Raw genomic sequence first — 25434 nt, forward strand, 5'->3', positions numbered from 1 at the left:
TTTTTACTTTAACTTTTAAGAATTAATGAGTATAAAAATAATAATCAGGTAGTTTACCCTTTCCTGATTTTTATTTCATTTTTATAAAATTAGGGCAAGTAAGCACTATTAACAGACTCAGTGCTACAAGAATTGGGATTTTGTTGTTTGGCCTTTCCTCTCCCCATTTCACTTTACCTTGCATCACACAACTACTTACACGTGGTGTCACTTGTTTACCTCTTTACTTCATTCTTAATAGTATGTAGTTCTGTATGGCAGTTGATGTATGTTAAAGTGATAAATATGTGTCTCTGTTGACTAGAGTCTTGTATTACATTAAGCAATAGGAGAAACAGAAGGCTCAAATTTATGCTCCTTGTCATAGAACTAAAAAATGAAATCCAAGATTGGTCCAAGCACATATCTGAGGTTGGTATATAGTATTTCTATAATGGATATTATAATAGCTTTGAGTCACAGAAACCTTAAACTGAGAACAGTATAGTGCAGCACCTTTAAGAGCCATTATAAAAGTTACCAGCAGGAGGATTCTGGAAGTGATTGAAATGTTTACTGATATCTTTGTAGTAATTTTGAAAGAAAACGACTTTTTCCTCTGGTAGAGCTGTGCAGAACCAAGCCTTCTGTTACTTTCTTGTGCTATCAGTTTGTAGCATTTTCATTTGGGAGGGTGGGTTTCCAGGACTCTGCTTTTGTTAATTTCCTTATATACGGGCTCCCTACATCTGCTTCTGCCTACTGATATTTTAAATAATGGTATATAGTTGTCCAAATGAATACAACCGACAGGCATTTCATTAAGCACACAGACCAGGTCTTTTTAAAGGAAGAAAAAGAAAAATAATGGTGCAAATACTTTTTCATTAAAACTAAAAAAAAAGGGGGGAAAGGCAGATGGGTTTTTCCACTTTCTTGTGGGGTGGTGGAGCTGTATATTATTCCATGAGGTGCTATGGAATGCAATATGGGAAATCTACACCTGGCCAGTGCTTACATTCTCTCAAAAAGTGTTCTGTGTTCAACTGATACCACCATGCTTAAAGCATACTAAGTATAATGAATGTCCATCAATCCAGTGGCTCTTAAAAGTGAATGACTTTATGGAATTCATTGTGTCCCTGAGTAGCAAGATAGGTGTCACCAAAGAAAGAAGAAATTGACTTGCACTTTTGAAAAGTCTCATGTATAGGAATGAGACTTCGTGAACCATCTTCACTCTGTGTTACATAGTTTTATTACTTTCAGGGAAGGACAGAAATATTTTTCCTAGTTCTAGGCTTGAGTCTTGGGCTCCTTAGCTTTCAAGCTTTCCAAAGCAATCAGTAGTGATTTATTAAACAGTTAAATCTGTACATTACCTTGAGAAAGTAGAGTGTATCATTTAGTAGATGCCAAATTGTGTAGCTGCAGAATAACCGACTGTTTTTACAGGTGAGCACATAGGATGTACTTACATACTTGTGCAGTTTCATAAAATGACTCACCTGAGTGACAGACCAGAACATCAAATATTAATATCACTAATGGTAGCCAATCGAGTCTTGTTTTGTGAAAACAAGTACAAATCAAAGAGTTGATGGGGAAGAACTTGTAAGAGTTTCTACATTTAAAACCTCAAATTTTGCTCTCTGAATTCTGGCACTTTAAACACATTAACCAAATGAAATTCTGCTGCCCTCCACCATTTATTTTTGTAATGCTTTGTCATTTTTTTCATTTATTTAGACTCCACATTTGGAGGAAACTCAGTTCCTGACCTCACTGATTTTTGTTGTTCTTGTTTTCCCTTGATAGTAGTAGTTTGTGTGTGTGTGTGTGTTTTACATACGCTTGTTTTAGTTTTTTCTCTCCTCAGTTTATTAGGTGTGGAACTTTTCCACTTTTCATTTCTGAATTTCCCTTTATGAACGTATTTAAATGAGGTTGAATCATAACAAACTATTTAGTGTTGCTTAAGAGATGGTATTGAGGTGATTATGGACTAGGTGAGTCAGAATTTGTACCGTGGAGCTTGCACTGCTGGTAATGAGTGTAGAAGAATTGCAGGGCTTCATTATATTGATGCCCAAGACTGACACACTGCTCACCTTACACATCCCCGATTTGAAACTTACCTGTGTACTTAATGAGGAGCTCCGTTTATGTCCAGGAATTCCAGCAGCATGTTTAATTTAAATAATCTTAATTTGGTATTTAGATACATTGTTTAGATAGGCAAGTAGCTAAGTTTTCCTATTTTAAAAATCTTCCATTCTACTTTAGTAAATCTCAGATTGGGACACCTGTCTTGTGCTAGTTAGTGGGGTACAGTTCGCTCAATTTCATTATCCCTTGCTTCAACTTCATTTCCATTTCTTCTCCCTGCCCCCAGTGGAATATATTCTTCTGGAATAATAAACAAATATTTTATTAAAACTAGAAGTAAACTAGATCTCTAACATTTTCAATTCTTGTACTTCATGAGAAATTATCTGATTTACCAGGGACTTCTAAAATGGATTTTGTGGAATGACACAGACCTCATGTGGACAGCTTGATTAATTCAAGTGTATCAATTTCTTATTCAAGCAAAGGAATTTAGACTTGGGTGCATAACTGTGCTAAAGCTGACAGTATTAACCTTTAGCAAGATCATCTCTTTAAACCTGGTTTTCATTTGTATACTAAAACTGGCCTATCCATGTCTAGTAAGTAAAACTGATAGAGAACATTAGAAAGTTAATTTTGGCTTGCTGGGCTTAGAGCTCAACGATTTGTTTAAGATTGTAAACTCTTCTTGGGTGAAATGTGTGTATTGAATAAAAGTGGTCGCCAGCTTATCCTTCCAGTGGACCTTTTCACATCTGCCTTAAAAATGCTATTTAGAACTACATTAACAGTTTCATCTAATAAAAACAGTTTTAAAATCTAACCTACATCATTCAGTCATTTATTGAGAGCTGAAAAATGATGCTTAATTGATGCAAAAGCACTTAGAAAGGAATATGTTCCTGATTTTATTCTCTGGATTATACTAGTTTGATGGTAGTAACACGAGCAGCTACTCTGTAATTATTCTTACCACCATATGAAATTCACTGGGTAATTGTGGGTCATTGGTTATTTCCTGAGAGAATGTGTTAACTCTTTAGCTGGTTGAATGTTGCGAAGCAGTTGAGAACTGCGATTAGAAGTGATTTCTGGGGGGGCCAGGAAATCTTTAGGATGAGTACTCTAAACAGTCATCTAGCTATTAAAAAAACACATCTTTCATAACCCTTCTTAAAAACCCATGTTCCATCTGCAGTGTCATCATTTTGCAGAAATTCTCACCGGAATTTTCACTACGTTTTACATTCTTAAAATAGCCTTCATCTGGGATGTGCAGGCTTCCTTGGGAAAGGTTTATAGTTACTGGAGAAGTAGATCAGAGGGTCTGCAGGTGACAAAACTCGTAGATAAGATCTTCGGGCCCTTTCACTCAAACATTCTTGTATTCCATATTAGATACCATCTTTTGTGATTTTTGACTGTGGCCTGTTACACTGAAATGACTGGGCTTCCTTAAACTTCTAGTGCGTATAGGTATGTCATATCAAGGTGGAATTTTCCAAGTGCGTTGAAATAATTAGGAGCCAACTAGACCAGCTGAGTGACGTTGCCATTGTCTGTTTTGGTGGGAAGGACTCATTGTAGTTTATGGAACTCTTCACCAACCAAATGCTCTTTTTATTTTTCTCAACAAGCGCTGTCTTAGAGCTTTTATTTATACATAATTTTAACCTTGATTTCTTCCTACCCACCAAATACTGTGAATTGTGTTTTTATTATTTTTCTGACTGGCTTCTTGGCTGTTACAGCCCTAGGCTTTCTAGGTGTTCGGTGGCATTGCTTACAAGTGTTACACTGCTTGAGGGAAAAAAAGGTCAAAATCATTCTGAAGCATCATTTTTTATCCTTGTTTATGACAACAGAATAGTGAAATTAATAATTGTACATTGTTAAAGAATTAATAACATTCAGATACCGCTATAAAAATGCTGGTCATTTTCATTTGGGGCCTAGTAATACGGTTGTGGCAGCTTTAATGGAGGAGCCAGTGTCAACTCCTTTTCCCGGCACTAGGAATATAGTCATAAAGTTATTGATGAGGGACAAGTTTGATGCAGAGCTTATGGAATTCACTAATTACCAGAATTTCCATTTGCCTATTGTTTTGCCTTGTCTTGCTCCCTAGTCCTCCTTCAGCACAGATTTTCTGCTGAAGTTGGAATTTGTGTTAAGAATTGATTTTTAGTTTCTAATATGATTGAGCATTGGGAATAGCTTTGATTGCCATGAAATGATTGGTATTCATTTTTTCTTAAGGAAAAATAATATAGGCTTATAAATGTCTCTTCCCCTCAACAATATGTATTTAGCTCAAATTCCAAATGACTAAATCTTATTCCTAGTCATAGGCAATGGAAAAATCCTTTGACAGTAGGTCCTATAGCCCTTAAGGAGTCAGCAGAGGTTATAGTACATCAGATTTTCTAGTGGTGCAGAGAGAGAGACCCTGGGGGAACCCTACCTCTGTCTGTCTGTTTCTAGTAGGTAGAACTAAAGTGCCCAATCTAGAACTAGGAGTCCCAATTCAAAGCTTAAAAACACCAGAATCAAGGGGTAGTTCAGTTTATCTTTCACGTTAGAGTCATCATTTGGAAATAAAGTTTGCAAATATATTTTCATGTCATCAAACACTGCCTGGCTTGATTTAAAACGGAATGTTATGTGGATATTATCTGAGAGCTATAGGGTCAACCACAGAAATTGGGGGGGGGCACATATTTAGTAGGGAGGTAGACCGTTTGTAAGATATCACTTATAATTGTGAAATAATTTGTCTTTTTGTCCGTTCACATCATTTCAATGAACTATTAAACATTTGCGCGCAGTGTCCTATTGTGCTTGTCTGTGCCGCTTTCACTTGGAGACACTGAGCCTCAGGAACAAGGCTAGAGAGCTGAAGGAGGGTATGCTAGAAAAGGAAGAGGGAACTTTTGTTTTTCTCCCAGATTTGAAGGTCCCCAAATCTAAATGATAAGGAAAGCTCTTCTTTTCTAACCCTAAATAAATTTTTTTAATGCAGTGCTGGGAAGGCTTAAACAAAAGGGATCAAAGCTCAGTTATTCTGAATGGTCTTTGGAAAGCAGCATCTCTTGGTTAGTTTCTTGTCTCATCTTCTCCCGAATAGCTGTTAGAGATCTTAAAACAGAAAACCCAGTGTAATGGGTCTAGATCTTAAACTGGGTGAGCAGTGTCTCCTGTGCAGCTGGTTCCTTGATCAGAGGGAAAGCGATCAGTGAACCATTCTAACATGCAGTCATAGGCTCCCGCAGGACTTGCTTTTCCTCCGGTTGAAGCTTGCTCTGCACCATCGGGGGCGCTGGCATTCACAGCAGTTAGGTCGGGGTCTGAGCTGTCTGCCACGGGGGTAGCGGCCTGAGGAGACTATCATTCTTCAGTTTCACTCAGTGCTTAATGAATGCCAAGTTAAGCGGCAGGAAGGAAAAACAGTGTTGATACACTAAACAGGCCTGTGTGCATGATTAAAGAGTTGCTCAAGTAGCCAATTTTGAGCTTTATTTCTCCTGTGTCAACAAATCTCAAGAAAGTCTGTGTTCAGGTTAGCTAGTGTCATTTGGTTGTGTTTGTTGTCTAGTCCTTCAAAATAGAAAAAAATGGTCATTTCATGCTTAACTTATAACCCACACAGAATTGTTTCTATGTTTTAAAATAAATTAATTGTACATAATCCCAAAGGTCTCTGTTTGTTCTGCTTGGCCAAGAAATACCTGAGTTCTGGACTTGGCATTAGAAATATTTAATGACTTTGATTTCTCCTTTAGGTTGCCTCCACATCTGTAAAGTGATTAAATTAGAGAAGGCATCTAGAATAAGTCCAATTCCATTGCAGCTGACAGAGTTTTATGAATTCCTTTTGCAACCAAATAGAGGAGAGGATCTTACGCCACCCAGTGGTTGCAAGTGCCCGTTCCGCGTGTTGCCTAGTAGTTGTCTTCACCTTCTGGAGATGAAAAGGTGGGGAGGACTGAGGACAGAGATGCACAGCTTTATGGTTTTTAATTGCCTACTTAAAGAAGTTCTATGGTACTTTCATCTTTTAAAGGCTCAGCTTAATTTTACATATACACATTAGCTATGCTTGTAAAAGTCCTGAATACAAAGTTATAAGACATATTAAAGAAGTTGTCTACCCAGTCCCAAATTTGATAGTATGGTATCGAAGTCCAAAAGTGTAAATATGAGTGGTCTGTGGGGCAGATAACATATTTTAAAAAGTCATGTATGTGGTCTCTTTTATGATTTTTTTTCTTCTTTCCCAGAAATATTATTTTGGTGACTGACTAGTTATGAACTATGTTCTCCCTCAATTGTAAACCGCCCATTTGGAGGAATGAAAGTAGACCTACTTTCCTAAACATTGCATTTAGCCTGGCCAAAAGATGCTGTGATTGTGTTATTTTGTAAGCCAGCTTGCTTTTTTGACTTGTGCGAAATGTCTTTTGAAATGTATAAATTAGATAGTATAGTGTTACTTTTCCTCTTTTCCTTTAGTTCAGTTTAGAAATTGCAAAATGTGATTTTTTAATGAGCAGATTCCTTTATGGATACACACACAGTTGACCCTTAAACAATGCAGTTGACCTTTGAACTGCACAGGTTTACTTATCTGTAGATTTTTTTCAACAAATACTGTAAAGATATTTTCTCTTCCTTATGGTTTTCTTAACTTTTATTTCTCTAGCTTACTTTATTGTAAGAATGTAGTATATTATACATATACAAAGACATGTGTTAGTCAACTGCATGTTTCTGGTAAGGCTCTGCTCAACAGTAGGCTGTTAATAATTAAGTTTTGGGGGAATCAAGTTATACATGGATTTTTGACTGTGTGGGAGTTCAGGGCCCCTACCCCCCACATTGTTCAAGGGTCAGCCATACATATTTTTCTTTGAAAGAGATTTCTTCCCTGTCACAACTTCAAAACCTATGTACAGTTGAGCCTACAGCCTCAGAAGAGGAGCACAGGAAAGCCACGGTGAAGACCTCCTTGTCTTGGTCTTCATCTTGGTAACAAACATTGTTCCATCTTTCAAAATGGCGTGTGTCAGAGGGTTTTTTTTGAGTTGACTCTTTTACTTCTTTTATAAATTAGAAGTATGCAATGGCCAGCAATTAAGATCCCTCCAGATACAGATCCTCAGAAACAAAGTTGGACTGGAAATTAGATCGAGAAGGGAGGTACAGCTCCATCCGTAGCCAGTAGACTCGCTCTTTCCAGGTCTGCTTATTAGTGCTGTGGAGAGCACCTTCTCTTTGTTACAGCATCTCCTGGGCTGGAAATACGGTGTTAGAGCAACCTGCTCATTGGGAAGGTGGAAGGTGTTAAATATCTTTAATGAGACTTTCAAATAATAACACTGATGTTTGTGATTATAAAAATCTTTATTATAGAAATACAGGAAATAACTAATTGTAAAGAAGGAAAACCACTATATATTAACTGATGAGACATACTTGTTAAATTTTTCCTGACTTCTGTTACCAAGCATGGTAAAGGCCAGAAAATAGTTATAAAAAAAATTGACACCATCATTCTCATTGTCTTTTTCCACGTGTGGAGGGCTGGGATGCAAGCATTTGTGCCTACCCTTACTCATATTCCTTTAAGCATTGCCCTTTTCTAGTCTGTCTGGAAATAATTCTGTTGGTATGTATCTTTCCAGCCTGAATTACGGGTGTAAGCTATTACCCAGAAGCTGTTGGGAGCTGCCTGGTTCAGGCTCATTTTAATGTTTAAGCTCTTTATGCACATATGGAGCATATTCATACCCATGAAGAGCTTTCTGTTGAGATGTATCTTTCAATATGACCATAATTAAACACCCAAAAAGATTGAGGTGCTTTTGAAAGGCTAAAGGGAAAGCAGAGAAAAGCAAAGCAAAAGGGAGATAGGCAAAATAAACAAATGTAAACAAGTAGTCCTTGAAACTTGAGTTCCCCTAATCACGCCTAAGCAACTGTGTCTTCAGAAAATGTCTCTGTGCTCACCAGAAGTTTGGGGTTTCATTTGCGAATCCTTCGTGTGAGGAGGAGATACGCGCAGCTTGTTGGGGCTCTGCTGTTTTGTTCACCCCCCTTCTGGGACCATGCAGGGGCCTAGGGTTGTGTCGTGAGGTACCTACATCAGAAATGGAAATCCGGGGGGAACTCGGAACAGCAGACAGGAGCAAGTTGCAGCTTTTAAACACAGTGCTTTGGGGCATCAGATCTCTTCCAATATCGTTACTGTTCTAAGTCATTGTTGAGTTATGTCGAGTGTTCTGCAGTTTTCCCCATTCCCATCACAATCCTTTCTGGTTTCGCTTACTTTTGTTCAATCTGTGTGGACGTTGTAGGGTTGGTTGGTTGGTTGGTTTAGTCCAAGTAATCTTCTGATCCCAGGTTTGATGAATGTGTTAGCAACACTGCTTTGTGAATAGTGATCTGCTGAACAATTGCAATTATAGAATTGTTGTATGTAATGTACATATGGAGAAAGAATGTATTTTGTTCATTTTCTTAATAAAAAGTTATATATGGACACTGTTAGATGGCTCTTGTTTGCTAAGACTACTTTTGAAATCAACTCTTAAAACGTGTACTTTGCAGTTGAAAAAATTTCCTCTAAAAGGTTTTATTCAGGCTTCGAAAGGTGAAAAATGATACGCCACGTGGAAGGGCCATTGGCCATTTTCCTTTGAGAGTGCCAAAATAAAGAAGTTCTGTGGGCCTCGCAGAGTTTCTGGGGAAGTTTTCATTGTTAAAGAACAGTGGTAAATTCATAAAATGGGGTTTTTAATCTGTTAATGACCAGCACTATTTTATGTTTTGTCCATTTGGACATGTGTTTTTCAGGTGTTCTTTAAGGAGGACATACTTGTACCAGTTAGGAACTGGAAGAAAAAAACTGAGCTGAAATAGAAAATTAATGGTAGAAAAGATAAGAAAGAGAACCTAGAGCTGGAGGTATTGCAAAGTTTAAAGAATTCTGGTTTCCTGTCCGGGCTGAACCTTGAAAAAAACTCAAACGCGTCGAAGACATGGTATGTTAGGGTTGCGTGAGCCCTTCAGCTAGATTCGCAATAACAAGCTCTGCTCCCGGCCCCTCCTCATTTGGTTCACATTTTCTTGGCTTAGTCGTCCCACACTTGGCAGCGAGTTAGTTGTCAACTCATTATATTTAAAATAAGAATTACATTTTCTTAGTTTACAAATCCAATAATCCATCTTGCTGTCTTTCATTTCTTGAGTGTAGGTTGAGCATGCTTGTAACAATTGTTTTCAAAACAGGGAAAGGTGAAGTGATAAGGTAAGGAATTGGCCTTTCCTTGCTTAGTCCTCCAAAAAACTAACTCAAAAGGATTGAAATGTGGGATACAATCTCCTCTCCCCTAATGTATTTGTCTTCTGGCAGGTAGACAGCAATGAGCCAGGGGCTGTGTGTTGGCCTCAGCTGCAGTCCCGGCTGTTCCCGCACTGACTGTGGATACCGACGGGACTGGAAGAGCTACGTTAGGGGTTTCTGGTTACCTGAGGAGGTAGCCCAGCATCTCATGGAGAAATGGCCAATGTGTGCCTATATTCACAACCACAGAATTCACAGAAATTTCCCAAAGTTTTTCTGTTAAGAGGGGCAGTATTTCTTGCACTAAGCCTTCCCAGTTGGAAGGTACGAGTGTGAAAAGACTGTTAGCCCTGGCACGTGTCTCAACACCAGTTGTTTCTGTTCTTTCCTTCGGCAGCACGTGTCACACCACTTTTTCCTTTGCTTTTTACATGTCTAGGAGGCACAGGGAAGGTGGACAGTGGAGGATGATGCTTGGCACTCTCCTAGCATTTTTACCATAAAGCTTCTCCAATGTCCACAGGGGACTTTCCTCCCTCTACGCTTTCCCCTAGGAAAGGCAAAGGCCACTAGCTACATCTTCTAGAAACTTTCTTCTTCCAGGGAAGAAAGAGAAAAGCTGTAGTTAGAGGCGTCCTGTCCACTGCTGTGCTAGTAAATTCGGATGACTGGCAAACCCTAGGAGGGGAGATTAGGACCCTTGGTGACGTTCACGGCATGTAATGTACAGCTGCCTCTGAACTTGGGCCGTAGGAATGGGGAGCCCAGCGCAGGAGTCTGCAGTCCGACTAATTTCCAGATCCGCCAGTGACTGCAGCTTTGGGCACAGTCTTAACTTCTCTGCCTCACTTTTGCATCTCTGAAAAAAATGTTGGCAGCAGATCCTGTTTGCCAGGATCCCGCTGACTTTTTAATCTATAAGATGCCGGGGTCCTTGAAAAATACTATGTCAGGATTCATCACTAGTGATAATTATAATAGCCAGTCCTATTCTTTCCTTTTTCCCTTGGGGACCAGAAGCAAGGACAGGGGAGACTGGGAGTGACAGAGGCATAACAAATTAAAAATGACAACTGAGAGTGGCTCTTGGTTGGCAGGGCAGGGAGGAGGGTGAATGACCTATTCAGGAAGAGAATGGAGACTTAGGTCTAATTTGTAGCCAGCAGTAAACTGTGAGTCATTCTCTTAGAACAGTGTGCCTCCAGCACGGTCCAGGGGCCTGCCTGAGTTCCTGGTACTTGTATTCCTTTCTGTATCCTTGGCACACGCTGCAAGTTAACCTCAAAATACCCCTGGTCCAACTCTGGTCCACCCTAAGGATGTGAACTTCCTTTCAGAGTTCCCGCATAGAAAGAAAATTCTGTGTCAGTGGTTGAAGTCTAGAAGTCCACTTTGTTGCTGGAACTCAAGCATTAATGTGATGTTGAAAAAAGGAATGTAAGGCTAACAGAATCGATGTAGATCCAAGGCCTCACATGACCATTTAAATACCCATGTAATCTTAAAGGGAATCTGTACTCTCTGTATCTAATTTCCCTATTGGTAGAGTGGCGATAGCTCCTAAGTAACATGTGTCAAATGTTCTGTAAATGTAGGCGGCCAGACACACGGGAAACTGTTGTATGGCAGCTATGGACGTGGACCAGATCTGCCTGACAGTTTCCCTCTGGAATCGGGACCGAGTTCTTCCCTCCCAGCGAGGACACACAGGTAGATCATACCACCCCAGGTGAAGAGAACCGAGTCATCTTTGAGGGTTACCTTTCCCGAACCCCTTTGGTCTTCACCGTATCTAGATGAGGGACAGGCAGAGGCTTCTCATGACAGGTAAGCAGATTCTTTTATGGACAGGAAGAGGGTCAGGACAGGACCTCCAACTGTTTACTATTTTTATTTGTCTCCACTCCAGTGTCTTCATACCTGACCGGGATGCAGCAGCCCCTTGAATTCTTTAGTGTTGGGTGACCCACAATTCGATCTGATGCAGCAAAAGGAAGGAAGAGGTAAAGCAATGGTCGAACAGTGCTGTGAAGGGCAAGGTCTCTTCAGTGAGGAGCTCAGGGACAGCCTGCGGTGATCTCAGAACTGTCCGCAGCTCGGGGCCCCTCCCCTCCCCTTTATTTCAGCTTCGCGAGTGAAGAACGCAAGCCAATCAGAGCACAACACTGCGGCTTGAACCAGCTTCCACAAAAGCACTTTAATTGACAGTATACAATTTTCAAAAATATATTTTTTGTAAGAAAATGGCGGTAAGTATAGCCTTTACAAAGAAGTTTCTCAGTAAATTCCAGTGTACTTCAGACCCCTGTCCACCAAGACAGTGCTCTCCCAGTTTCCTGGGCAAACTGTTTAACATTCAGTAAAAACACAGAACCACAGGGAACAGTGATCCCCTCCTGTCGCTCAGGGCTGGGTTTTCCCCAGACCTCCGTGCATCTGCCTTCCCCTAGCTTGTTGCCTGTGATCCTTAGTCCGCTAGTCGCAGATTCACAGGTAACAGCTCATCCAAAACTGTCTTCCTGACGGAAAAGAATTGTTCACGTCAGTCTTAGGCCTAGAGAACTCAGAGAAAGTGTGGAAGACTTGTTTTTGTCTTCCTGTCCTCCCTAGACTGAGCGTGGAATTCTGTCCTGTGTCACGCTAATGCCTGTGGCTAATTAGCAGGTCTTAATTTACTCCTTCTCAAAATAAAAAGAAAAAAAAAAAGAAAAGCAGAGGCACACAGCCCTGGAGTCTGCCAGCCCAGGTTTTAATCCTGTTTCTGTCACTAACCATGTGATTTGGGCCAAGTCCCTTTATCTTTCTGGGCTTCTGTTGAAAACAACAGAGTGAAAGATTGGACTAGGTCTCTAGGTCTCTGAAACTCTCCCAGTGACCGGGGGGTCGCTTTCCAACCAGTGTTCACTGACTGGAACAGGCCGGGACTTTGCTGGGGAGGGCGTGAGGGCCACATTGAAAATAAACTGCCTGATATGCTAGACAAATACTTTGTCATCAGCCTGTCTTATATTTCATTTTTTCATTAAAGAAAAGTCAAACAAAAACATGTCATTTCTAGGAAAATAGACATTTACATTCCTGTTCAGAGAAAAGAAAAAAGCTACCTCTATGTCTAACAAATATTTTTCCAAAATATATTCACTTAAAGCAGTGCTGGCTGGACTAACGCGGCCATTTTATTTACATAACCATAAAAATAGGGATATATGTATCAGCTTGAACTCGTCGTTCTAAGTTTCTCCAGCATATTGTCAAAAAGGGTATAAAGCTCAGGAGTGGTTTCAAGAAACCTTCTGCTAGCTCTCCTTATCCAGGGGGAACAAGGAGCCTGCGTCTACGTTACACCCGCATTCTGTCTGCCGATGCCAAGACCTTCCAAAGCTCTGCTGCTTCGCTCCCCGCTCACCGGACGGCGTGCCTCCCCTGGGCTTGTCCGACCGTGGTGTTGGCCTTTTCTGCGGCTTACGGAAACCAGTGCGTCACTGAAGTGAAGAGTTCATAATCTCCCTTTGGTACAACGTGTTTGAAGTCGTGAGGAGTTCCGGTGGTTCCTCCCCTCTCTCCTCAGCCCCCGAATCTGAACTGGCAGCCAGCAGCTAGAGCCCAGTACAAACATGGGAAGAATGTGGCCCTTACAGAAACACGGCTGTACGGCCTTTGACAGGTCTGCAGTTGCCCCGAGAGGCTGGAGAAACACAGTCGGGATGCACCCGATGAAGGAACTTCTGAACCAGCTCTCGACTGAGGGTAACTGTCACTCTCTAATCCCTGCCAGGCGTCATCTCTCTCCTCCAGAGCCCTTTGGTCAATTTTCAGAGACTTATTTGCTGTCTCGGTCAAAAGGCCTGGTGAGTGAAACATGACCCAGAATCAGCAAAGGAGTAGAAACCTTCTGGCCTCTCCCCCAGGGGTCATGATAGAAACCCACTGGGTGGAATGAACTAAATACTGGGCAAGAAGGAAGAAATCAGATCTTTTCCAGCATGACAAGATTCCCTCTCTTTTCCCCCAAACTATGGCCATTCTCCACCCTGCCAACCTCTCCTACTAGAGAAAGGGGGCAGATGCTTTTGGACCCTTGTTAGCCTAGCATCTCTCTAGCTCTTGGGAAATTCACTGGGGCCAACTTGAACCCCAAGGCCAAAGGGCTAAATGAAATGAAGAAGGAACAGGCAGCTGGGGAAGGACATCTGTCTTCCCCCTGAGCTCCTCCCCCCGACCCTTTAAAAAAGAGCCCCCCAAAACAGAACCTATCCCAAAGCAGAGAGAGCCTAGTTCATCAGAGCTATCACAGCCTGGGCCTGCCTCCAGGTTTTGAACTTCTGCCTTTTTGCCCAGAAATGGCCATTTTCATTCTCCTAAGCTGTTCTGCCCATCTTCCTCGGTTCCAGGTAATTTATTCCCAGGAATAAGAGACCTTGGGCAAAGTCCAAAATTCCACACAGGATTCTCTCTTCTCAGAAAATCAGATTAAACCTCACCACGTGCAGTCCTCAGGTGCCTTCCACATGGCCACTAACTGCTGAGCTCCCTCAACGTGCCTCCACTGAGAAAGGGGCGCTTTTTTGTTTCCCTGAGATGCCACCAGAAACTGCAGGACTATAGAGAAGAGGACACGGTTCCATGGCAGAAGAGTAAGGTTGCCGGGAACAGACAGACGGCCAGTCCCCCGGACTGTCCCGCATGCACCTTAAAACACGCACCAAGCATTCCAGGCCTCTCTTGCCCTGTGGCGCGGGAGACTTGCAATCGGTGCGATGACCTAACTGAAAGTCTCCCTATCATTTGAGCTTCGGCCTTTGGCAGTAGAGGGCTGGATTAAAAAAACAAGCAAACAAACAAACAAACTACATCAAAATAACAAACTCTCAGCAACTTGAAGTCCCCGAATTTCCCGTGAAACAGTAAAGCCTGTCCTTCCCGGCTGTTTCAACCGATTGTCTCTTGGGCCACCCCCCTACTGTCGGGGGTCCCGGGAAAGTCTGTCCCAAAGCTGCTTGTTCACGCTGGCTCTCGGGGTGGGGTTCCCTAACTCGGGTCTCACCCCCATTGGATGAGTACTGCATAAACAAAAGAGGACAGTTTGCCTTCACTAGCTGCTGTGGATTTTAGTCCCTGGTGTAAATGGGAGGCAAGGGAACACTTCGGGGGCCTCTTACAGGAGCATCTCGGGCCATGGGCCAGGACTCATCCTAGGAGGAATGGCTTCCCTTGCTGTTCACTTGTGGACAGACCCCTAAGCAGACCTCATTCCCCCGGGGGTCCTGTGTGGATGAAGTCCCAATCTCACTAAGCAACTGCCAAGAAACCAGAAGTCAGAACAAGGGGCTCAAGGTCATGAATGACTTGTGTTAGTTCCAGGGCCCTGAGACAGAGTGGGAATAAAAATTGAGTGAAGGGAGGGGCAAGAGCAAAGGGGACGGGAACCCTGGCAGTGGAGGCTGGGGTAGGAGATTGAACGTGGGCCCTACACTTTCAAGTAATCGGATCCCACCGAGACAGGACCTAGCCCTGCCCTCCCTTCTATCCTGTCCTCAGACAGGCAGCTTCCCCCCCTGCCCAGGGCAGCTCCGCAGGCTGGGCACAAGTGACCAGAGCGGTGTGGCCAGGTAGGAATGCATACGGGATGGAAGAAGGAATCTTTGTGTCCACTCTGACTCTCACCAAGTAGCTGTGTGATCTTGACCTTACTCTCCTCAGGCCCCAGTCATCTCATCTGTGAAATGGAGGGATTCTACCAGATGATCTCTAAAGTCCCTTAGTAGGCTCTTTCTTTTATTTCCCTTCCTCTCATCTTCAGTAGCACTGAGCTCAGGCACTAGAGTGGGTTATTTTACAAGAGGAATCTAGACGGAGTGTGATTTGTTCAGCTTGAAAAGGGAAAAATTAAGGCCCTGTGGGGATTGGGAGGCAGTTCCCTCTGAGTCTGCTTAGCCCCCCACACCAGTCTTTCCCTCAAATGTGGAGGACTTTCCTCCCTGGTCCAATTGGCACTTGAGGTGGTTCGGTCCGGAGCGCCGTGGCACTGTCGGCGGCCACCAGCAGACCTGATTAGAGGTGGGTGTCTTCCTCCTCATCCAGGTCATCCTTCATCAGGTTGTCCAGAGGGACGATCCAGCTGTCCCCCAGCTCCCCGTTAAGGCTGACCACCTTTTTCTCCTGCATCTCTGAGGAGGTCTCCATCACTTCCAGTGTTGGGTTGTCATGGTACCCGTTCTCCACCGTCTGCAGCTCCTCTGTGAGTCGTTGCTGGAGTAGAGAAGACGAGCCAAGGAGAAAGGGTCATCTGTGAGGACTATTAGCCTCCAGGTAACACACACACCCCTAGAATCCAGGAGCCCCAGTTTGGCTCATATGAGCAGTAAGTGCTCTTGGAGGCCATCCTGCTTACCGGCCTGCCTCAGGACAGGCGGGAGATAAGGACCTCCTAAAATTCCCAGCTCCCCTTACCGTCACGCCGGTGGCAAAGCCATGGAGTCAGAGCAAATGGACTTCGTTCTCCAGAGTCCTCCACACTCTCCCCTCCATTCCCTCTCCACAAACCTTACTCTCCAGGCCCCGGCCTCACCCCACTGAAGAAGAACACGTTCCTCAGATGGGCGGCAAGGACCTCTGCAAGCCTGAGCACGCTGGGTATGGCAGCGCACACAGACACCTCTGCTGCAGACAGGGGCTGTCTGGAGACAGTGCTTTCTCTCCATCTTTAAGATACAACCTGGGAGCATAGTCGAGTCCCCTGGGAAGCTTTTAATGAATACACTGACCCCGAGACTGCGCTCTGTTGCCGTATGAGGCCGCCAGGTACAGGAATGTTTTTAGAGCTCCCCACAGTGCACAGCCAGGGTCAAGAACCAGGGCTGAGTCTGGGTGGAGAATTGTAGTCAGGTAGGTGAAAGAACGCCTCCTGGCTAGACAGGGGTACCTACGCCCGCTGACAAGAGCGACTCCTCGGAGCAGCTCGGCAAGGTGGATCTTCTCCCCACAGTGCAGACAAGAAACCTAATGCTCAGAAATTATATGACTTGCTCAAGGTCACACAGATGAGAGAGGCAGAGCTAGGGCTTAACCCAAGTCTTTCTGACTCCCGAAGCCCACACGCTTCCCTCCCACCAGGCCGGTGTCCATTTCCTCGACAGCTGATGTCTGCCTGGGTCCGTGGCCTGTTCACTTTGCTCTAATTTGGGTGACAGTCACCCGGTGGGTTGGTCTGCTTCCCTGGCCAGAAGAGTGAAACCCTCACCTGGTCCTTCCTGTGAGAGAGGCGCTGGTGGCAGCAGCCATAGAGGGCCGCCACGAGGAGCAGGAAGGATGCCATGCAGACGATGGTGATGATGAGGGGCATGCTGAACCGGTCCTCAGTCTCTTCCGGCGGCCCCTGGTCCCCCAGCTGCATGTTACTGACGCCCACCTGGCCAGCAAAGAGAGAGTTATGTGGCGGCAAACAGGTTCCCATCACTCTCTCTTTGAACTCTTGTGTATCGTTCCGTCTGGGGATTGGTGGGGCCCACAACACTGCCCTGCTGCCCCCTCCCATGTCCTCCTGTCTTCTAGATGCTTGCCGATGAGAGGTTCATCTACCATGAGACAGACAGAGACTGTGGAGCAAAGTGACCAGGGACTCCCAAGGGGCAGGTTCCTGACCCCGTCTGTTCCAGCACACGGTATGGGGGCCGCCTTACCGCCTTAAGGTCATCCCATTTGTTTTTCAGCAGTTCGTACAGGTCCTGGGGCTGGAGCTTTGCTGTGGGGGAGGGGGGAGAGATGCTGCGTCAGCTCTCTAGCTCAGTGATCTGGGAAGGGACAGAGACTGGGCCCCAACAGGGGGACATGCTGTGTCTCCCCGCTCTGAGCACTGTCTCTCTGGGGGGGGCGGCCCTGGGAGGGGAATGGCTGGGCAATTCAATTCATAGGAAACTGAGGGAGTGCCAGCAGTGACCCATGTCCATGGCTCCTGAACTATCACCCCCGCCCTTTTTCCACCCCACAAAGGGCTCAGCCCCTCTCTGTCCCCAACTCACTCTGGATGGTGATCTCTTTGACTGCCACTGCCTGGACGTCGGAAGCAGGGACCAACCATATACGGCACTGATCTCGGCTTGGGTCGAAGTTGGCTTTCGCTGCTCGGCACAGCAGTGCAGCCAGCTTGTCATTCGAAGGGCTCCCTGCCTGTTGTGGGAGGTCACAGGTGACTCCCCAGGGATCCCGACAGCAGCCTAGGCTGGCGAGGCTGCCCTCCGGGCCAAGGCCAGGAGGACGCTGTTCCCAGCACAAACCTCTTCCCCTCTCCAGCTTCCACCGGGGCCACTCCCAAGCCTTCCAGGAGTCACGACTTCTGTGTTCTCCCGGACCTGACCCTGCTCTCTAAGCCCGATGCCAATGTCAGTCCCCAGCCCCTTCTCCCTGTGTATCCTTTCTATGGTTGACAATACCTTTCACTGCAGAGCCCTTTTCTCCCACAAAGCTCTTAAAGGGTACAATTTAGTGCCCCTTATTACCTCTCTCCCTAGAAGGGGCTAGAGGAGGCAGTGCCCGTGGGGAAGACCGGTTCTCTGGGAACCGCTCTCCAGCCTTGAGGCCCAGTTCAGAGGCCTCAGGAGAGGACCCGTGGCTCTGTGCTCAAGGAGATCTGTCCTGGAGTGCAAACGTGTGCCGTCCCCTAGGCTCAGACCCTCCGACACCGAAAGCAGGCCGGCGGGAAGGAAGGCCCGGCCACCACTGACTGGGGGAATGTGGGGGTATCTAGGAGATGCACCGGGGGATGTCTTGGGAGAGAGCCTTCTATATGTCTAAGCAAAAAGAGCTTGGCTCACACGGCTTTAGGGGTAAGGGTGAAGAAGCTAAGTGTGGGTAGCTTTCACCCAACCCCGCCCTGCTACCCAGAGGCACCCTGGGCTGACATTTGGAATAAGGGACTGAGATGAAGAAAAGGACCCTTGGTTTGGCTTATTTCAGAACCCTCCCCATCTGCCCCCCATACTCCATCTGTTGGGGTTCTACCTGGAATTTCCTTAGGCTTACTAATTCCCCCGGCCTGACCCCAGGTAGGGATCCAGGGCTTTCCACCTTCCTTTTATAGGAGAGAGAAAAGAGAGAAAAAATGCTTCTCACACCCAAAGACACAACCTGCCAAGTTTTAGCCAAAAGGAGGGCCTGAGGGAAGGTGTCATTGGCGGACCCTGCCTGGTCCAATGAGCCCAACCTCAGGGGGACACCACTTGCTCCCTTTGAAAACTCTGGTCTAAATGTGTGCTTTTGTAAAATTCACTTGAGAAATACCAACAACGTGGACACCACAAGGAAGCCACTACAGAAAATACAGGCCATTCAAGTGCCATAAAGCCAAGTTCTCCATTCTTAGAAACCAATGTTCTGTTTAGTTCTTACCGGGTGTTTGTGAAACTAGGAACTGACCAGGAGAGGGCAGCAGTGAGCTGTCCATCACCCGCACTCACAGAGCTTAGCCATTCACTGAGTAAAACGCTTAATCTCAGAGACTGGCAGTGTGAAGGCACCCACCGCTACACTCTCGTTTTCATGCAAATGTACTCACAGGCACGCTGACACCTGCAACCAACGCACATGCGTGTGTACACACACACGCCCCACCCCAAGTATAAGCACAGCTGTTGGCAATGACTCTCTGATGCTCAGGAGCTCTGACTTCTCAGGTTAGGGGAAGATTCCCTCCATGCTATTCTTCCACTGAAGCCATGGACCAGGAAACAGAAAACCAGACAATAAGAACAGGGAGAGTTAGGCAGACCAAGCCTCTCATTTAATAAAAAAAGAAAAGAAAATTATCCTCACCTGAGGACATGCTTATTGATTTCAGAGAGAGGGGAAGGGGGAGAAAAAGGGAAAGAAAGATGGATGGGTCACCTCTCGCACATACCCAACTGGGGACCAACACCACAGCCCAGGCTTGTGCCCTGACCGGGAATCGAACCACAAGCCCTCGGATCTATAAGACAACACTCCAACTGACTGAGCCACACGGGTCAGGACAAGACTCTTCTTTTTAATTGAGGCCTCTAAAGCCCAAAGAGATAGACTTAAAGTCACCCTGAGCTAGAGGCAAACAAGAACTAGGGTTGGGGTCTCTAAACTCCCAGAGCAAGCAAGTAGTTACCCAGTGAAAGCCCAGGAGACCTGGTGCTTCAGGCCCTGCAGCTGCCCTGGGGGTGTGGCTTCATTTACAGAAGTCCCAACCTCGCTTTGTCCCTGTACAAGATGGGCAGGCGCTATCTCCTGCTAGGACAAAACCAGACCAGGGAAGTGAACACGTCTCTCAGTCCCTTCTGTGAAGGAACCCTCCATTCCCTTCCTCCCTGCGGTTAAACTGCATTTTGAAGGTGGGAATCAGGGTGGGACTTAGGGTAGCGAGGTACTCACACAGAGGTTGGTTTTCGTGATGTTAAGGATGAGCATCGTCTCATTCAGCCTTTTGGGAGGCTCACACTTAATCTGCAAGAAGCCACTGGGATTAGGGTTCAGGCTGAGACTGACGGGACCTCATCTTTGACCCCTTCCTCCTTCCCTCCCCCTGGGTGAATGAGATATAAAAGGAGTTCATGGCAGCCAGGGGCTGGGCTGGGCCAGGGTTTCCGAGCCAGGTGTGTTACTGGCTACTGGGCTGTCTAAGCCAGAAACTGTGTGGGTATGTTGGGGGTGGGGGGGTGTTAGGGTTAGGAGAAGAACAGAAACACTCTTCCCAGACAGAGCCCCTTCCATCGGAGCCTGGGCTCACTAGCTGTCCCGCCCCCTGCTAGAATTACCCTCTCATCCTTGAGCGCTGAGGTGGGAAAAGGGATGTTGGGGCCTTGGGGGGCAGTTGGAGCCGACTGAGTGCTGGAGCTTGTGGGTCCGACAGGAGGCGGGGTCACGGGTCCTGATGGGGAAACTGTAGGCGGCAGAGTCCCAGCGATGGAGGGAGAGGCCCCAGTGATGGAGGGAGAGTCCCCAGGGACAGAAGGAGTGGCCCCAGAGATGGCATGAGCAGTCCCAGTGACGGCTGGCATCTTGGTGCACGTCTGTTGATTTCCAGCTGAGATAAGCAATGGTGCTGTGGCTGGGAAAACAAAGGTGGTGAGAAAAGATGAGTGGTACCTCTAAGCGAAAAAGGCCAGTCTTCTTGTACTTAGCTTCCTCAGTTCTTTGGTCTTATCCCCAACCTAGACTGCAAGCTGGAGTAAGCAGCCCATGAAGAAGACACACAGAAGAGGCCAATTCCTGTAACATATTGCAGGATGGGTCAGACTGGATGAGCCTGCGTAGGAACAAGACTGACGAAATGGCAACGATGACCGTAACATGAGCAGCAACAGCTAATGTTAAGTGAGGTGCTGACTTCCTGGAGGGACAGTTGGAAGTGCTCCAAAGGTACTTTTTAAAAAAATATTTCACTTACTTATTTTTAGAGAGAGGGGAAGGGAGGGAGAAAGAGAGGGAGAGAAACATCAATGTGTGGTTGCCTCTCACATATCCCCCACCGGGGACCTGGCCTGCAACCCAGGCATGTGCCCTCGACTGGGGATCGAACTGGCAACCCCCTGCTTTGCAGTTCGGCGCTCAATCCACTGAGCCACACCAGCCAGGAACAAAGGTACTTTCTTATTTAATCCTCACGACAATGCCAGGAGGAAGGTATCATAATTATCCCTATTTTATAAACAAGAAAACTGAAGCTCACAGCCGCATGACCATTGGCCTAATGTCACATGCTCACAAGCAGCAGAGCCAGGATTGGAACCCTGGTTTCTCCAGCTCTGAGTCCTGGCTCTTGTGGCAGGACCTGACCGCCCTCCTCTGGAGCGGCAGTCTGTGAACCTCAGTATGCACCCGGGCTGCCTGGGGAGGTCTGGAAAATGCAGATTCTCAGGTTTGCACGCGGAAATTCTGATTCGATGGACCTGACACGGCTCGTGACCCATCAGTGACTTCTGAAAGCAATTTACTGGGTTAGACCAGCCTTTTAAAGAGGGCGGGGGGAATGGAATGGAATGGAAAACATCAGGGTATGCCACCTAGAGTACGGGTAAGCCCTGCTCAGTGAACATTTGTATCAGTTATGGGCACGTCACACGTATCTTATATGTATGCGTACTGCATCATGTATGCGTAAAGCCAAAGTGTGTTTTTACGGCACACAGCCATCAATCTCATGTGCGAAACACTGTCCTGGAGAATTTCTAGTAACATCCCGCCACTGCGACCTCCCAGCGTCCCACCCACGAAGAGACTGCTGGCTTGTTCACGTGCCCGCCTGGGCAGGGCGTGCCGCTGGCCTCTCCTCAGGACGCACTGAAATGGGAAGCGGACAGAACGTAGGTGGAGTGTATTCAACCGCCATTAACCTGCAGCCTGCATCTCCATCTTCCAGCTGAGCAACTGTATAGACTCTAAGCATTTAAAAGTTCCCTCTTGTTTGAAAATGAAAGGCACTACTTACTTGGTGTGTTAGTTGTCCCCTGAGATGCGGTGTGGCTGGTCATCATGTCTGGACTCCTTGAAGGTGGAGGTCCCACGGGTGAGCTCCCTGAGGCATTCGGAGCAGTGGAGCCCAAAGGCACTTGTTGAGAGCCTGTTGGGGCGAGCAACGAAGGAACAGCCGGAGAAATGCCTGCGGTGCTAACCATGTTCGGGGTTAGAGGGGTCGCCGGACTTTCCCCTGTAGCGGTCATGATGTTTGTAGTGACTGCTTTGTGGCTACTTTGGGCTCCCGCTGGATCTGTATCTTTATTTCTATCCTGGCTGGTTGTGGCTTCTGGCTTCGTTGTGACAGCTGGGACAGTCATCTGTGTTGGTGGATTAGTCTGGCCTGAATCTGGAACACCCTTTTGGTCACCCACAGTGACATTGGTGATGACTGAGTCATTGGATACTATAGATGTGGTTGTGTTTGGCTGGGCTGGGGATACAGACATCAGTGGGTCCGTGGATAGGATACTTGCTCCTGGCTTGGATGCCACATGTTCTTCTATGGAGCTGGTTGTATCTAAAGACAACACAGAATCAAGTTAGGGGGGTAGCTGGAAGTTCTTCCCTGCACCTTTCTCCAGCTCTTCCCCAGGATCCAGCAGCCTTGCTCCCAGCTCTGCCATTTGCCTTGCTGAAGGCCTGGGCTCTGGATGTGCCCAGATTTTTCTGGGGTTCAAGAAGCCTCTAAGAGGGAGACTGACAGTGAAGCAGAGAAAGTCAAGGGAAACTGTGCCGAAGAGAAAGGCGAGGCCTGTTGTCCCACTGCACACAGCGCCCACAGTGAAGTCTCTGGCCTCCCCAAGGGCCCCCTGCACTCTGCCACTGCAGAGCCAGGCTGCCGGGACCACCAGTGCCGCCTGCTCCCCAGCCCCCAGGCAGGTGACCCTCCAGAAGACCCCATAGACCCCCACCTGTTAAACTGCCCAGTTCTAGGCACAGCCAGAGAGACGTGCCCGTTCTCAGGGCTTGTGATCCAGAAGGAGAAACTGACGATCAGGCTAACATGACACAAATTACGACTACCAAGTTCACTGTGAGGGACATGAAAAAGGACAGGTCAGCACGGTGGCTCAACCTTGTCAGGGGTCAGGGAATGAAGGTTCTCTACTTGTTTGTTTAACAAACTCTTTCTCGAGGGCACCATCAGATGCCAGGTTCCCTGTCAGGCCCTGGGGTACAAAGATGACTGAAACATAGAATCCAGACCCTCAGGGAGCTTCCACTCTAATAAGACACAGATGGAACAAGCAGACAGAACAACTGAACCTCAAGTCACGGGAGGCAGCTGGTTAGATGGAGGGCTAAGGAAAGGAGGCTCAGAGGTGCCCGTTAAGCTGAGACTTGAAGGATAACAAGCAGAAACCTCTGTTGGGAAATGGGAGGAAAAGTGTACCAGACAGATGGAACAGAACCTGCAAAGGCCCCAAAGTATAGAGAAGAGCCAAGAGAAGACAAGTGTGAGTGGCATTTAGTGAGGGGAGGAGAGGAACAGGGACTCAGGGCCTTACAGGTAAAATGACAGGAACTTATTGTCCAAACCACGTATTTCTGAGAATACAGGAGGCTCTCTCTCTTAAAAATCATACCCTACATGAAATGGGATATAAGATCACTCTCCTTAGAGACCAAATAAGGACTTAACTTTATTCTAAGTTTAAAAAAAAAAAAAAGCAAATAAGCTCTTCTAAATGAATACATTTGCAAAAGATTTTATTTTTTTATGTTTAGAGAGAGGGGAAGGGAGGGTGAAAGAGAGGGAGAAAAACAGCAACGTGAGAAACATCGATCAGTTGCCTCTCGTACACGACCCAACCAGGGACTGAACCCACAACCCAGGCATGTGCCCTGACTTGGAATTGAACTGGCAGCCTTTTACTTTGCCGGTCGATGCCCAACCAACTGAGCCACATGGGTCAGGGCTAAAGCTAAGTTTTATTGGGTGATTTACAAAGAAACACACTCTTGCTGCTTCAGAGAATATATATGGATTCAAAGGGTGGAAGTGTAGACTTGGGAAGAGGAGAGGCTATGACAGGAATCCAGATGAAATGGGTAACAACAGTGCTAACGTATTAACACAAGAGACAGAAAGAGAATGGATTCAAGACTACGTTTTGGAGACAAAGCCAACTACCTGCTGATGGTAGTCTAAGTGAAGAGGAGAATCCAGGACAATTCCTGGTTTTCTGTCTCGAGCAGAAGGGAGAGTGTGCTGTGAAGGGGTATAGTGGATCTTTGTCATTCTTTGTAGCCCGTCAGAAGCTACCATTTTCCCATGACCGGGGGACTCCCCACACAGGGAGGCCGAGGGCAGCAGGACTTGTCACTGATGGCAGCTGCTGAACAGGCCATATGTTCGCCAATCCAGCCTCCCTTGTGACTGGAGCTCAAGCGTGTGCTAAGCTGCTGTGAATGAGACCCTTCCCTGCCGGCGCCGGCCAGTGTGTGAAGAGGTGGCCGACAGGAGGAACTCAGATGCAGCCACAAGCAGCCGTGGAGGTGGTGCTGGGTAACGGTCCAAAGCCAGAGCCTCAGAACCTCGTGTTTGGTGCTGGTGAGCAGGGCTGGCCTCTTCGGACCAGTTCTATAGCCCGATGTAGGTGATATTCCTAGTAGCCCTAAGCGTGGTGTCCAGTAATTCCAGCTCCTCTGCAAGCCAGGCAATATCCCGATGTCTGGCACACGCATGCACAGGTGAACACGCTTTGCTACGGAGAAACAGACCTGTGTTTCAGGAGCGTTGTAGGCAAGAGGACCTCAAGGATTAGTGACTGGGACTGGAGGCAGTTGAAATTTTGCATGTGTTTAGGGACATGACCAAGAGAAGCGGTCACAGTGTCACCTATCAACTAGAACGAAGTGCCCACGAAGCGGCTTCGGCAGCGCTGAGCACTGCTGCACGGTGGCAGGAAGGGCACGCATGCCAGGAAGTGTGTTAAGAATCACTGTAGTGTTATGATTTGATAGTGGTTTTGCCTCCATAGTTCATAAAATAATGATGCTTCTGCCCCGGCTGGTGTGGCTCAGTTGATTGGGCATCGTCCTGCAAACCAAAAGGTCGTTGGTTCAATTCCCGGTCAGGGCAAAGGCCTGGGTTTCAGGTTCCATCCCCCATTGGGGTGTATACCTAAGGCAACCAATCTATATTTCTCTCCCACACCACTGTTTCTCACCCTGCCCTTCTCCCTCCCTCCCCATCTCTAAAATCAAAAATAAAATAAAATATTTTAAAAATAATAATAATGGTGCTTATATCTGATCATGTCACAGTATCCTTTTTTGGCAAGAGATCTGAATTGCTGAAGGGAGTATTGGCACTAAAGGATGTGGAAAGGACGGTTACTTCTCACTGTGCAGAATAGCTTAAAAGGGGCTTCTCAGCCCCAGAACTATTGACATTTTGGGCTAGATACTTCTTCGCCGCAGGAGGTTATCCTCTGCATTATGGGATATTTAACAACATCCCTGGTCTCAGTCCACCGGATGCAAGTAACATGTACACCCCTCTCCAGTTGAGACAA

General features: G+C 46.3%; 1 protein-coding gene across 3 annotated transcripts in view; it reads right to left on the bottom strand.

Moving 5' to 3' along the window:
• Positions 1-11608: 11608 nt before the first annotated feature.
• The window catches only part of PODXL (podocalyxin like), a 61410-nt gene continuing 47584 nt past the window's right edge, over positions 11609-25434 (bottom strand). For all 3 annotated transcript variants that reach the window (XM_053926794.1, XM_045191167.2, XM_024554976.4), the window contains exons 2-8: positions 21885-22430; positions 20212-20504; positions 19829-19900; positions 17455-17602; positions 17116-17177; positions 16677-16844; positions 11609-15685 (exon numbers count right to left, since the gene is read on the bottom strand). In XM_053926794.1, the coding sequence (XP_053782769.1) occupies positions 15488-15685; positions 16677-16844; positions 17116-17177; positions 17455-17602; positions 19829-19900; positions 20212-20504; positions 21885-22430 (1487 nt within the window). In that variant the 3' untranslated portion in view covers positions 11609-15487. The remainder of the gene's footprint in view (positions 15686-16676; positions 16845-17115; positions 17178-17454; positions 17603-19828; positions 19901-20211; positions 20505-21884; positions 22431-25434) is intronic.

This window comes from Desmodus rotundus, chromosome 6 (assembly GCF_022682495.2).
Source record: "Desmodus rotundus isolate HL8 chromosome 6, HLdesRot8A.1, whole genome shotgun sequence".
Lineage (NCBI taxonomy): Eukaryota > Metazoa > Chordata > Mammalia > Chiroptera > Phyllostomidae > Desmodus > Desmodus rotundus.